Source organism: Brienomyrus brachyistius, chromosome 9 (genome assembly GCF_023856365.1).
Source record: "Brienomyrus brachyistius isolate T26 chromosome 9, BBRACH_0.4, whole genome shotgun sequence".
Taxonomy (NCBI): Eukaryota; Metazoa; Chordata; class Actinopteri; order Osteoglossiformes; family Mormyridae; genus Brienomyrus; species Brienomyrus brachyistius.
The window spans coordinates 11580806-11596082 of NC_064541.1; the positions used below are offsets into that span (position 1 = coordinate 11580806).

The following is a 15277-nucleotide window of genomic DNA, read 5'->3' on the forward strand; positions in this document are numbered from 1 at the left end:
GTTTGGGTATCGACATCTATGCTAAGAGATTATGTCTGAAGCAGGAACCAGTAAGGCAAGCATACCTTTTACTGTAATGTATCTGCTGGAGCCAGTGACAGATTCTACTTTTGTATCTTTATATCTTGAAAGAATAGCTGTTTAATCATATAATCTGTATATATATACACACACACACACTTGCAATATTACAAATGTTGCTATTGAATCGTTGGTCCTCGGTTACCACTGGTGAAAACACAATCTGTTTGTTATGTTACATTCTTTTATGCTGTATAAATACTGATTGAAAATGCATGCATACTGATCTTTGTACATGGCATAAACCAAAGGCTCCAGAGCCAGTAAATAGGAGGTAAGCACTTTATCCCACTGGAACATTTAAGTGAGGATGAGTTGAAGTGTGTTTCATCACTTTTTTTGACCTTCAAGAACATCCATCCATCCCATTCATCTACCTTCTGTCTGTCCTGGTCAAGCTTTGAAAAATACCCGAGGTTAAAAAGGCAGAAGGTAGGCCACTTCAAATGGCTTTTTCCCAATGTAGTGTTCAGTCAGATACCTCCACTGCAGATACCTTTGTGTTGTAAGAGCTGAGATGCTTTGTGTTTTGGTTCAAAATAAAGTTTTGAGTTTCATCCACAAAAGGTGCTTTCTGTTAAAGTATGCTACATGCGCAAAAATAAAAGTTAATTAAATAATCAGGCAATAATAAAATTAAAAATTCTCATTTAATTACCCACTACATAAAAATGTAGTTTTTATTTGCTTGTGGTTGTATTATAAATACATAGAAAATGTTTACCGTTAATGTATTAAACATTTCTATGAATGTAAACACTTATTTGATATTTTCCCAGTAAACACAAGATATATAAATGGAAAAAAATCACAATTTCCGAAGACCTCTTTAGACAATTTATAAATTCAGAATTCTTCATAAGGGACAGAATTTCGTTTCAGAGGTTATTGATTTTAATGTGTGTTTCTTACAGATTTAGTCAGGGCAGTGCCTCTGATTCTACTACGTACAGCAGACAGATCATGTACTAAGTCCTGTTTAAGTGGCACATAAATTTAGCGTGCTCTTCGTAGATATTGTTTATTATAAAATGAAAAAGACGCTATGGAAAAGCGCAAATACTTTTAAGACAATTAAGAGTGTAGCTACTGTATTTGCTTCCTGCAAGAGATTTTATTTCATCTTGACTATCACCAGTACAATTCATTAAATCTCTTTTTACGTTTCAAGTTTACCATAAATCTTCTGAATATTGGAAAGCCTTTAACATTTGTAAATGATTTAGAAAATCTATAATTCAAAATTAAGACATTAGAATATATTTATTTATGAACCAGCTAATGTTTACATGTACGTGTATTGTATAAGCCAAATAAAACAGGCAGAAAACGGAAAAAGACTCCCGATTAGGGAATGGGAGGCGCCGGGGCTGCCGGACACACTGCAAGGGAGGTAAAAGCGTTAAGTGCAGCTGAACCTATTTCCCAGTGCGATTCTCCGGCAGGTTGTGTCCCAGGTGCACTGCGGAGGCATCACTGGTTCTGGCGCTGGTTTCTGTTCTTTTTTAAGGTAAGTTAACTCTTTTTTTATACTTTTGCAAGACAAGTCACAAGGTAGTGTTTTCTGTCTGCGGTATTATGGTGAATGAGCACTTCAGTAGCTTAGTGTTCACCTGTCATTGTGTCTGGGCGTGACGAGTCGTGCCCTCGGCGTTTCATGCGGGGACAGTGGCCGTGCAGTGTTGCCTAACCGACTGATACATCTGTCTTGTTTTTGCATTTGTTTGCATTTCACTTGTAATATGTCTTATTTGTGTCAGGAGACCATGTACGCTCCTATAGTTTTCAAGTTTGGAAAAGAATTGTGGAGTGATTTATAGGCTCCTAACTCCTAAATACTGTCTAGTAACACTGGGGGGGAATAAATGCTTTGTTGCGGTCTATATGCGTTTGAAGAGGTAAATGCCCCCTTGGTTTGTGGATGGCTATTACGATGTATGTTAGGATGCATTGGTCAAACACCTCTTTCTCGTTAAAGCCTGCATCTTTATTGCACTTTTAGTCGCCCCTCTGCTGTATAGGGATTAAATCGTCCATGAAAAGAAACGGTGACTGCGTCTATGGGCATTAATCGTTTTAAAATCGTATCTGAATCGTTGGTTGAAAGGCGGTTAATCTACTCGACAAACTCCCAGGTCTGCTACTTTACTTTCATACACCCAATGCATACTCATGGAAAACTGTTAAGAACGTTATATGGTAATTCTCATTTAGCTGGAATATCCATCTTCTAACTAGTAGAAGTAGATCTTTGCATGTGAAAATAAAGTTAGTACAGTATTACAAGGTGTAATGTAATCTTGATGAAAACCCATTGTTTTGAAACCATGTGGTTGGAGTGGTAAATCCCAAAAGTCTAGGCAATACCTTAGGTGATATTCTAGATCTGACATGTAGATTATACTTTTCAGTTATTTTTCCCTTCAGTAGTCAATGGCCTTTTCTGAAAGATCTGCTTCATTTATTTCACTAATATTGCTCTGCTTTCATTAGAAAATACTCTGGATTCTTGACTCATGGTGGCGGTTATGTCAAAATTTCAGGGTGAAGAAGGCCTCATCTAAGAATGTATAACATGGACAGTATGAGAGGTTCCTCATTTAGGTGCAGCACTGTGCCAGAGTGTGGATACAAATAATATGCATTTCATGTGATTTACCTAGATCCAGAGAAGCCTGTGCTCATAGATGTCTTACCACAGCTAAGGGGTGATTAGTAAGATGTTTGTCCTTTTTTTTGGCCCCAGGACACCTTGGGTAAAATGAGGGTCACGCTGACTTGCCTACTCTGCTTCCTGTGTGGTCATCCAGCTGTCACGGACCCTGATTCCCGCCATTCACATCCTGCAGTGAATGGGAAAGGGAACGACACCACTTTGTTGGGTAAGTCCTCGACAAAGAGGTCATGCTTGCTTTGCTGCTTTGGTGTCCGATGTGTTTGAAGTCCAAATATTTGTTGTAGATTAAGCTGGCAATAACAGAAAAGCAATGTATGGCAGCCCATCTGCTGGGTCTTTGTGGACCCAGGTGTCTGAAGTGTTTATGGCTGGGATTAGGGGCTTATTTTATTTGGTTCTTCTGTCCTCCAGAAAGCCCATGTAAAGGGAAGCCCCTGGACTTTGTCTTCATCATTGACAGTTCCCGTAGTGTGCGGCCCCATGATTACGAGAAGGTCAAGGCCTTCATCAAGAACATACTGGAATTCCTGGATGTGGGTCCTGAAGCTACCCGTGTAGGACTACTGCAGTACGGCAGTGTGGTGCAGAATGAGTTCTTCCTCCGGGACTTCCAGAAAAAGTCTGACATGCAGAAGGCCGTGGACGATATGATCCAGCTGGCCAGTGGCACCATGACAGGTCTGGCGATCGAGTTCACCATGAATGTGGCATTCTCCGAGGCTGAGGGGGCCCGCTCACCAGACACAAACGTGCCCCGCATGGCCATGGTGGTCACTGATGGGCGCCCCCAGGATACGGTGCATGAGGTAGCTGCCAGTGCACGCAGTGCTGGTATTGAGATCTTCGCGATCGGTGTCGGGCGAGTGGACATGAGTACGCTGCTTGCCATCGGCAGCGAGCCTCATGCAGAGCACGTCTTCCTGGTGGCCAACTTCAGCCAGATTGAGACGCTCACCTCTGTCTTCCAGTCCAAGATCTGTGGAGGTGAGACCACATCTCTGCCTATTTTTCTTTTCCCCTTTTTACTAATTATGATAATTATGAAGCCTTCAATCCAGGATAGTTTTTTTCTTTTGCGCTGAATGCAGGGTTTCTAACAACGTATTGTGGAATAACATTGTATTATGTAATGATGCGCCAAAGTGTCAATGAAGACGTGCATATTTAGCTGTTTATTACATACTGCACAGTACTACATTTTCATCATTAAAAAGTACAACTCCCAAATTTAGTTATAACCACCGCAATATGTTATTTACAAATGCAGGGAGATTTATTACATATTGCATTCAAGCTGTCTGTTACATAATCCATCCATTTTCCAAACCGCTTGTCCATCTGGGTTGCGGGGGGCCTCGTCCGGGCGCGAGGCAGGGAACAACCCAGGACGGGGGGCCAGCCCATCGCAGCTGTTACATAATGCGATGGATAATTACAAAATGCGGTTGCTGTTACATAATGAAGTGAAAATTTGCTACATTTTGTTATTGCATAATCTGTTGTTACAGGGTTTTAAAAAAATTATTCTAAACTCATTCGTTGTTCATCTGTCCCATAAATAATTGTATGGGCTTTCAGCTTTCTGCGTTGTGTACTTTGCTTTCTTGGCCATTGAAGCACAAGATGTGACAGAAGCCCCTAGAAAGCAGAGTACAATGACTGTTTTTCCTATTTGTAATGGGTTTTGCACACAGCATGTCCCTAGGAATGTTTTCTTTTGGAGTAAAGTGGGACTAGTTTCCATCCGGTTGATGTCTGTTCCTAGCCCATGAAATCTTTTTTGAAACCGCTTAGTGCACCTGTGTACTTTTACAGCATTTTGAGCAAAACTGGTTTCTGCCAGCGGTGTATCTGTTCTGCTTTAGCAATTTATATCCATAGCATGGCAGTGGGACTATTAGTTAAGGGTTCATCTGTGTGTCATGTGACTGACCATGCTGTTCGTCAGGCGCTGGCCTGTGTTCTGTGGTGGACCACAGGTGTGACCATCACTGTGTCGGTACCCCCACCTCCTACATGTGCAGGTGTAGGAAAGGCTACGTTCTGAACAGTGACGGAAAAACCTGCCAAGGTGAGGTAACAGACTTGTGGACTTATGGCTGAAACTGTCATGTTGAAATGAGCTGTTAGTTATTCTATAGCTCTGTTTCAGAGAATAAATTGCAATTTGTGGTTAAACAGTTTTTGTTTAGCTTATATTGAAATTTAGTGTTTGTAAAGTTGCTTTAGACAAACCTGACTGAGGAATGCTGGACTTTGAGGGGTGGGGGTGGGGGTCGGGTGGGACTCTCTGTTAGTGGGACTCCTGGAAATGGTCATGTTACTTTAGCTGGGTGCAGAGGCTAGATGCTTTGTGGTCAGATTATGCTAATGCTATGCTAAAGTTCCTTTATGAAGCTGGATCACAGAAGTCATTTCATTTACGAAGCTGAAAAAATTATCAACAAATGTACGATAGTGTAGGTTCAGGATGAGTCTGTATATTGGTGCTTGATAATGGAACCTGGAGTTACCAGGCATAGAAAATGTAGCACTGAGACTGGAGCCAGTGTAACTCCGGAGGATAATGCGGTGACTCCTGAGGTTCCCCTGAAAGCTTCCCTCATTGTCGTTGCTGTGGCTCGATATCTGTGTCACCCACAAACTGATCACCCACGTATGACACACCTCTGGCATTGGAGCTGCTTTTAGCATATGGTTGGGAGATTTCCTGTGGAATGGTTTTCCCATAACTTCACCAGCTGCCCGGTAGTGTGGGAGTAGGAAGAGGTGAGAAGGACAGGAATTATAAACCATCCTAAAGGACTGGTAGGAAGGATCAAGGTTCCTCTAAAGTGGTCTGTCAGATGGGTACAGTAAAGCGTGGTACATGTACTGCCATCGGAGCCAGATTGGTAGACAAGCCCAATTCAATTCAATTCAATTTTATTTATATAGCGTATCAGTCATTGTCACAAAGCACTTTACATTTAACCGGCCAGAGCCCCACCAAGCAAGCCTGAGGCGACAGTGGCAAGGAAAAACTCCCTCTAGCAGGAAGAAACCTTGAGAGGAACCTAGACTCGGAAGGGGACCCCATCCTCCTCTGGGCGACTGGGAAGCATGAAACTGCATTTATACTGAGATTCATTAGAGTTCAAAGCTATGATGTGCTAACAAATTTACTGGCATTCATATATTGGTTAAGCTTCATATATTGGCTACGTATTGATTTTGAAGGTTGCTTCTAGGGCGGTATGGGAGATCAGAAGGTAGCAGTTTAATCTCTCATCTCCAGAGTGGTAAAATCAGTTCTGGCTTCTGGCTGTCTGTGTGCAGTGTGTGTATACACTCTTACCGCCTTCCTCTCGCATTCTGAGTGGGGATACTGAGTGCCCTATGATGGGCCAGCCTCTAATTTGGAGGATATCCTGTGATAGGAAGGCTTACTGGGCAAGTGGTCATGGAAGTTGGGTGAGTCTAGAGAGGCGGATTTTTGGTTTGTTTTAGCCAAAGGGATATGATTTTGTAATTGCCTTTTGTATTTCAAGAATTTTCTCTCCATGTCCTAGACGTCAGATGTTTTGTCTATACGCTGTGCCAGAAGTAGCGGGAACAGCGATTGGTGGAGGATATCCATCTCCAACAGACAGGGCTTCTTCTTGGGGCTGTTAAGGGAGTCTGGCTGTCATCACCAGGGGCCTCCTCTGGAGTGCAGTGCTCCCCCCATCAGACGCCTCCTGATATCTCGCCCTGTTCTGTCCGGTTCCACGGGACCATGCACTAGCTTGTGGGTGGAGCTGTGATGCAGTTATTGCCTCTGTGGCCCTGGAAGGGAACTTAGGTTGAAAAATGAAGGAGAAATGGCAACTGCACGAAACTGTAGGAAGACAAGCAGGCGGAAGGGATTGTGTGAGTCTTATGAGGAAGTGGGCTGGTTGGATAAAGGCAGCCAGATGAGAGAAAACATCAGTTTAGATGATAAAGTGCCGTCTATTTTAATAATAGATTTAAATTTCATTTAATAGCTCATAATGTGTTGCCATTAAGTTTGTCTTTTGGTTTCAGTTATAGATCACTGTGACCAGAGGAACCACGGCTGTGAGCATGACTGCGTCAGCACTCCTGACTCCTACGTCTGTAGATGTAAAAAGGGTTTCGTACTCAATGCTGATGGCAAAACCTGCAGAGGTGAGTAAGAGCCATCAAGCCGAAGCATGTTCCTCTGACTGCCGGCGTGTGAAACGCTGTTCGGTAACTAGCGGAGGGCAGAAGAGTCCGGCTTAAATCCTCTTTTCCTATAAAATTCCAGATGTCACACGATATCTTTCCGTGTTCATTTGGCATCCTTTAAGAGCTCCAGCCCAAACAGGAACAAACCACATTTCAGTATGATCCAATAAAATGAACCCTCTGTGGACTTTTCCCTTACGTTATGTATTTGAGTGTCCTTGCTTAGATAAAGAATATCAGCGAGGTCGGCTATGCTTGTTCTGAAGATTTCTGGAGTGTGAGTTAATGGTGAGGCCATTAACCCATGGGCTAGTGTGTGATCTTGAACTGGGGAATCGTTAATTTATTCCTGATAGAATGATCACCTCCCTCACCTGACTTCTCAGTCCGATGTGATTCTTTCCTGTTAGTGCATTAATTCTGTTCGTTTTTGAAATCTAAAAGCCGCCTATAGCAGTGCATCCATGTGGTCAGGCACAGCAACCCAGCATGACTGTGGTCCTGGAAGCTCCCTGCTTCTTTGAGCCGTGTGACAATGCATTATGTAATAATACAGCATTATGTAATAATACCGTATTATGTAATAACTCAACAAAATGTAACAAATTTTCAGTTCATTATGTAATAGCACCTGCCTTTTGCAATAATTTGTTGTATTTTGTAATGGTTATAATGCAACATGTAATAAATTTCCTGGCATTTTGTAATAAATTATTGCAAATTGCGGTGATTATTACAAAATGTGAGAATTTCGCTTCTTAATGACAAATTTACTACTGTGCATTATGTAATAACCAAAAATGGATGCCTTTATTATGTTCACACTCTTGTGTTCGCATCCATTTATTGCATAACGCGCTGTTATTACACAATGCGCTGTGAGCCCACGCTCACCTGGAAGACTCAGACAAGTCCCAGTAGGGCAAATGCTTCTAAAGTCATTAAGAAAAAGTGTCAGGGTTGACGAGTCTGTTCAGAAGCCCACTGGCCACAATCACTGCTAAGTAATTCCACCCGGGGGGTTCACTTGCAGGAAAAAAGGCAGCTTGAGTTGCATCATTTTTCTTCTTGTTGGGTATCACAAATTACCCTTAACTATACTCTTCCAGCACCCGCATAAATGTCCAGCTGTAGGTTTTGTTTGGTGGTTTTTATACAAGCTTAGTGCAGTGATGTAGCTCATTATCTGCAACTTACTAAACTCATGAATGAAAGGAGTATTAAATACCATCCGCAAATCCTCTGTGGATTATAGCGTGGATCTGTATGGGTCCATGGCTTCCGCCTCTATCTTTAGCACACAGAGTACAGTGTTTATTCGTCTGCTATTAATAGCGATTTTTTTGTGTACATCTCCACTGTCCTTTTACTCACAAGTTGGGTATTGGGTATGGTGTTAAATAAGCCAAGGTCATGAAGAGAAGAAGCTAATGTGCGGTGTGAAGTGTTAGGATCTGTTATGTTGTAAAGCTGTTTTTCTTCCAGAAGTCTTGCTGGGGAAATGGTTCCAATCAAACTTGCATCCATTCCATTGACATTAACCTCATTAAAAACTGAGCTGAGCTGTAGAGGAGAGTGATGTGGAGATCTGGACAGATTTCGTATGACAGAATGATCTCAGATCTATTTAAATGTGTTCTCCCATACATCCTAGTGGAGAATCAGCGCTGTGAACATGGCAAAGAGGTGCTCAATGTATTAAATGCAGGAATGGCAATTATTCTGACCTGTGTTTTGAGAAGTTTTTTGTTTAGAGTCTGAATGACACTGTCGATGTCCTGGCACTTATCTTTATTTTCTGCAGAAGTGGACTTTTGTACTTTGGGTACCCATGGATGTGAACACAAGTGTGTTAACACCGAAGACTCCTTTCTGTGTCAGTGTCAGGAGGGCTATACCCTTAAACCTGATGGAAAAACTTGTAAAAGTAAGTCATCTTTGCCTGTAGTTTTATAAATTAATGCCTTTATACAACATTGTTTTTCAGCCAATACAATGCTGTAATTGTAAACTGACGTAATGTTTACATTTGTTATCTAGCTGATGCATGCAATGCTGATTGACCTTTGACTTCTGCAGGAATTGACCTGTGTGCTTTGGGTCACCATGGATGTGAACACAAGTGTGTGAACACCGGAGACTCCTATGAGTGTCAGTGTCATAAGGGATACACACTCAACCCTGATGGAAAAACGTGCAGAAGTATGTCTTACCCCATTTGCAGTATTGCTATGATTTGTGCCTTTGTAGAGTATATATTGTTTGCTTTGTAAAATGAGATGCGTAGCTTTAAAACCTCCAGACTCCTTTTTAAATAATAAAATATTATTTAAAACAATATATATGTCATGGATCTACTGCTGCCACTTTGCCCAATTACTCATAGCCCTAATTACCCCTGACTCCTGCAGGAATTGACCTGTGTGTTTCGGGTATCCATGGATGCGAACACAAGTGTGTGAACATTGAAGACTCATATGAGTGTCGGTGTCATAAGGGATACAAGCTCAACCTTGATGAAAAAACCTGCAGAAGTAAGTTGACATTCCAGCTTGTTCAGCAAGTTAACACTTTGATGCCAGATTACAAATATAATTTTTTTTTCAGTAACATTTGGCATATCAATGTATCACCAGTAATCTTTTGTTGGTAGACTTCAACTACACACTAGTGTGCACTATATTTTCCTCACAAATCCGTTATGCCTTTAAAACTTCCTCTGTACTCTTTCCTAATGCTGCTCGCTGTAGAAATTGCCCTGTGTGCTTTGGGTCACCATGGATGCGAACACAAGTGTGTGAACACCGGAGACTCCTTTGTATGTCAGTGTCATAAAGGATACACACTCAATCCTGATGGAAAAACCTGCAGAAGTAGGTTGTTCTTTATAACTTTTATCTCAGAAAACAATGTGTGTTTACTTTATAAATTCAAATGTATAGGTGTAAAAGCAGCTGGTATAATTATGATTCAAGTACAGGTGCCAGTCCCGTTGCCCTTTCTCAGTAGTGGTGTAAATCATAATGTGACATTTGGTTATAATCACTGGCTGTCCTGCTGTTGAAATAGATCATTTTAAAAACTGGTAATCCAGCTGATAGCATAGTGGCATTACCTAACTCTCAAACAAATTGACTCCTGCAGGAATTGACCTGTGTAATTTGGGTCACCATGGATGCGAACACAAGTGTGTGAACACTGAAGACTCCTTTGTGTGTCAGTGTCATAAGGGATACACACTCAATCCTGATGGAAAAACCTGCAGAAGTAGGTTGTTCTTTATAACTTTTATCTCAGAAAACAGTGTGTGTTTACTTTATAAATTCAAATGTATAGGTGTAAAAGCAGGCAGTATAATTATGATTCTAATATAGGTACCCAGCTTCCTGACCCCTGTGACCTTTTGCCCTGGCAGAAATTGACCTGTGTGCTTTGGGTCACCATGGATGCGCACATGAGTGCGTGAACACGGATGGCTCCTATGAGTGTCGGTGTTATACAGGATACACACTTAACGCTGATGGGAAAACCTGTGAAAGTAAGTGTCTGTATTCTAAAGAAGCTAATTTCCAGAATGGCACAAAGGTAGAAGTCGTTCAGCCTTCAGCTTTAATATAACTTTTTATAGTGCTGCATTACGTCAGGGTAATATTATATCAGTTCTTAGTATTAGTACTTGATTAGCAATTGAAATCTCAAAAATAAATCTACATTTATCACTTCAGAATATAACATGCTTTTAGCATACTTAGACTACTTTTTACATACCTGGTTTGCACTTTTATGGTCCAATCATTTAACACACGAATAGTAAATCATCAGCAGTGCTTGGCTGTCGCTGGGTACAGCTTCAGTCCCACGTCAGGACGGTCAGGACCCCTACTAATGAAAATAAAATGCTGCGTTGCAAATGGCAGCGCGTGAAACGCCAGTTGCGTAATACTGCATGTGTGCCCCTGGCCAAATGGCACCAGTCCGTTTCGTATCTAGATTAAGGGGAGATTGCCCAGCCCAGGTTAGCAGAGGTAGGCCTGCTTAACTGCCCCTGTGCGCAGCTTCTCACCCATGTCAGGGAGGTCCTGACCGTGGTTAATAAAAAATAAAATGCTGCTTTGCACTGGCAGTGTGTGGATAGCAGGCTGTTTCTATTTTCCCCTAAAGGCTATTAGATGTTGTGTATTAAACTGGATCTAAATTGTTCTATATTAACATTTGTCCTGTTCAGCCGATCTAATGACGAGGCTGGAGAAAACCACCTTTGCAGTGTACAGACAATGTCCTGTTAGGGACACCTTGATGCTAACAGCCTGTAGTTTAGCTGCCGTGACTTTTACAGTTAGTTGCTTGGTGATGCTTTTGTCTTGATTTGTGTTTTTTGTTCTTGCATCCTTAAGTAATTCAATTTGCCCTCGTTTCTCTCCAAATTCCAGTCAAATAATTGTTCATTTTTGGTCTTTATATCGGCCGTAGTGTGACTGCGAGTGTGTCCAGTGATGAACTGGTGTCCCGTCCCAGGTCTCTCCTAACTTGCCCTCCCAAATTCTGCTTGATTAAGGATTTATGGAAGATTGATGGTTGGAATATTTGAGCAGCCACCGGTGTCTGCTGAATTTGGAAAACAATCATAATTAGCCTCCATTGCAGATTGTGGTGTTCTAGGAGAGACACTGAATAGGCAGCTGTGCTTTTGCTGGTGGGGTTGAACCATAAATGGATGTAATGTGCTGCCTTCCACCTATCGCATTTCAAAAGACAAGGTGGCTTAATTTCAACCCTTCTTCAGTTCCTAAGTACAGGGTTGCCAACTCTAGTCAGCTGGCTGCAGTGAGGTTTTCTATTTGAGGCAAGCCAGCACAGATATTCATACGCATTTACTTGTAGGTAACAGTTTTTTTTTACATTGTTTGTAGGGTGTGCTAACTTCCAACTCTTTTGATGAACCTAATTTTAGGGTTATAATGAAATGGGATAGATTTGCCGTAAGATTTCTTGCATTAGCATAAGTCTGAAAGTGTGTCATGCCACATGCATGAGCTGGCAACCCTGTAGGTGTAACAAACTGAAGCTAAAGCCTTGTAAGCTCGTGTACTTTCACTTGTATAAAAATTGCCCTTGAATTTGTACACGCAGTCATGTACATTCATAAAGACTTGCAGACCTTCAATGCTTTCGCTGTGTTGTTTTTATGAGTCTGTAACCATGACTCTAGTTTTGACTCACTGACTCCGATTCTATGACAGGGCCCGAGTGTGGAAAGATGGACTTAGTGTTTGTAATCGATGGCTCCAAGAGCCTGGGACTGGCCAACTTTCAGCTGGTGAAGCAGTTTGTGAACAGCATCGTGGACTCGCTGAATGTGTCCCGCGGGCACACGCAAGTGGGACTCCTGCAGTACTCCACCAAGGTGCGCACGGAGTTCTCTCTGGGCCAGTTTTCCTCTGCCCCAGCCATCAAGCAGGCAGTCTCCCGCATGCAGTACATGGCCCGGGGCTCAATGACAGGCTCTGCCCTACGGCACATGTTTGAGGTCAGCTTCTCCCCAGAGAGGGGAGCCCGGCCCAGTGTCCACCGCGTCAGCATTGTGTTCACAGATGGCCGGTCCCAGGACGACGTCTCCAAGTGGGCTGCCAAGGCACAGGAATCTGGTAAAGTGCTCACTTTTCTGGCCATGCTGTTATGTTTGGCAGGGCGGGAGGGGGGGAAGCGAGTGCTGAATGGGGGGAGTCTCACCCCAGCTTTCCTGCAGGCATCGTCATGTATGCGGTTGGAGTGGGGAAGGCCATCGAGGACGAACTCCGAGAAATAGCTTCCGAGCCAGATGAGAAGCACTTGCTCTACGCTAAAGACTTCAGCCGCATGGATGAAATCACAAATAAACTCAAGTCACATATATGTGAAGGTGAGAAACTACAGTCATAGTTTTGATCTGAAACGATGTGTGAGGGCTTATATTATGCCGTTATTTTGTTTCAAAGTTGTTAGGGCTCAAATGGTTTATTTAACGGTTTATTATCTCTTACCTGGTTTGACAGTCAAATGAGTGGTTACTCAGGGATTCCTGAATGAGGCACATTAGCTGCATTTTGTGGAAGCATCAGTTATGGCATTACGGCCATGTAACGAGTTTTTCTGAGGGTGATCCGGCTTGTAGGATCCTCATTGCTGAGGACCAGAGCAGCTGGAACGGGCCAAGGGGACGCCCACATAACATCTTGCTACAGCAGACAACGATGGTCATTTCCTGTAGGGTGGGTCTGGACCGAGAGTCAGCCTGGGGGGTGGGGGGGGTCATCAACTAGGATCCCGAGGTGTTTCATCACCAGTGCATGCTCCACAACATGACCTGACCTGTGGTTCCCCAAGCAAATTTAACCCCCAAATCCACATGCTTTCACTATTCAGATGACCACTGGTGCACGATCACTTCAGCTTCAGTAATTTTAGCACCTTGCTTCCATCAAAATACCTAACATTCAAAACTCTAAAGGCTTCTCTTCTTTAAAGTATCATACTGATAGAATACAGGCAGAACATTGTAGTTCTAAAAACTAAAATGAAATTAATGTATTTACAGTGAATAATTTGTCAAACTGAAATTAATGCATGCTTTGGAAAAATGAGACATTTCTCAGCTGGCTTTTCAGCTAAACTATTCAAACGTGTAAAAGTATCTGCTCAAGTACTTCACCATATGGGATGATAATTCCTGAACCAGACCTATTCTTTATTGCGGAGAGTCTTTAAATCTTCAGGATGCTGCTGGAGCCATTTTGTGGGCTAACGTATGGTGCCTTGTTAGGTTCCATTGGTCATCTGGTAACAGACATTCTGTAGGACTTGTGGCCAAATGAGGCTTGAGTGGGTCTTGTCTGCCCTCTGTTGGCTGCTCTTGAAATTCCCAGTGACCCAGAAGACCTGGGCCACTGAGCCCTGATTTGATCCTGCAAGGGTCCAATACCATTTCATGCTTTGCATTATAGCTGGGTTTTAAACTATGAATGTCAAGCAGGCAACCTGGCTGTCTGGTCAAGTAAGAGCTGAAAAACTAAACAGACTGTAGCCTTCACGTACCCCATGAATGTGCTTCATAATGTTAATAGCAGTTTAGTCTACCGCCCTAACAAAGACAGCTAAAACTTGTTTCTCTCGATGACGCTTTTTCCAGTAGCTGTCCCAAAGCCTCCTATCGAAGATCTGTGCAGATGTGAGAACATGATATCCTTCCGGAATCAGGCTGCAGAACAACTGAACAGGCTGAATCTGAAACATATCCTTTACAACAGTGGTATGGGTACACAGGCAGACAGCCAACTTTATACAAGACTCCTCATCTCTGCCTTTGGAGTACCATCCTTTTGCATTTTGGCATCACATTTCACATGGAATAAAAAAATTCCTCTGCGCATTTTAAAATTTGCAAGCTTTATGGGATCTTGGTCTGATTCCAACCAATTGTTTTGAAGTTGGTCAAGTTCATTAATATGAGCATCTCCAAATTGCTCAAGGGAAATATCTTTATTGCCGAGTACAAAGCTGTGGGGGGGAGGGGGGGTTATAACCTGCATGGTGGTGCTACACTTCAGGTGAATGGACATTGTGGGAGTCATAACACACACAAGGTACATTATGCCCCAATGGTTTTATAAACATGTACTGACTAATTGAATCTGGGATCAGTCATAGCACTTTAAAAAGCTACAAATGACATTTTGACCCATTTTATCCTTAATCCCGAAGCACTAGAACTTTTGACTAAGAGGCTGGACACTTTGGAGAATGACTTGGGAGACAACTGAACAACTCTATCATGGCATCTTGGAGGGAGAAACTCAAAGCAGTCTTTCAAAGAAGAATGCATCAAATGTCTATCGTGAACTAATTAAAATGCTAAAAATTATTCTGAACCAATCATTTTTGATGTGGGGATATTTACAGTGAACCTTTGTATTTATTTTATGACCTCACTCCACCTCCAAAAAAAACAAAGAAATTGTAGCTTGCACTAATACCCAGTGTTACCCAGTAAGTGGTTTTGGTATAAAGTAACCCAGGTTTGACTGGCAGCAAGACCCAGCTGACTTGCACTTTTATACTGGCATAAAAGCCCTGAAGGATAAGACTTAACCACCTAACGACATGTGACTAACATTTCAGCTCCACAATTATTTGACCCATTTTGCAACAACACAACTAAAAAATTGGCCAATTCTGCATAAGATGATACTCTAGTTAAAGAGGCACTGAAGTAGCTGCCCCCTGCTATGTCACATATGGGTTAAATGTCCTTTTTAAACCCCTTTAGGGTCT

The 15277-nt window shown here is 42.3% G+C and overlaps 1 protein-coding gene across 5 annotated transcripts; it reads left to right on the forward strand.

The window, feature by feature from the left end:
- Positions 1–734: 734 nt before the first annotated feature.
- Positions 735–14857, forward strand: LOC125749086 (matrilin-2-like). Of its 5 annotated transcripts, none has more exons than XM_049025970.1 (15): positions 735–1591; positions 2828–2963; positions 3170–3742; positions 4707–4829; positions 6806–6928; positions 8775–8897; positions 9050–9172; positions 9382–9504; positions 9721–9843; positions 10115–10237; positions 10386–10508; positions 12211–12615; positions 12717–12869; positions 14136–14235; positions 14709–14857. In XM_049025970.1, exons 1-15 carry the CDS (start codon positions 1436–1438, stop codon positions 14764–14766), a joined length of 2565 nt encoding a protein of 854 aa, XP_048881927.1. In that variant the 5' UTR covers positions 735–1435; the 3' UTR covers positions 14767–14857. The 5 variants fall into 5 exon arrangements, with proteins under 5 accessions (XP_048881927.1, XP_048881928.1, XP_048881930.1 ...); XM_049025971.1 differs by having other exon boundaries at positions 14139–14235; XM_049025973.1 differs by lacking the exon at positions 10115–10237.
- The last annotated feature ends 420 nt before the right edge of the window (positions 14858–15277 follow it).

Coding starts and splice junctions, on each gene's coding strand:
- LOC125749086 (XM_049025970.1), top strand. CDS start 1,436: ATGGGAGGCGCCGGGGCTGCCGGACACACTGCAAGGGAGGTAAAAGCG. Junction 3,743..4,706: donor CCAGTCCAAGATCTGTGGAG/GTGAGACCACAT, acceptor GCTGTTCGTCAG/GCGCTGGCCTGTGTTCTGTG. Junction 10,509..12,210: donor TGATGGGAAAACCTGTGAAA/GTAAGTGTCTGT, acceptor ATTCTATGACAG/GGCCCGAGTGTGGAAAGATG.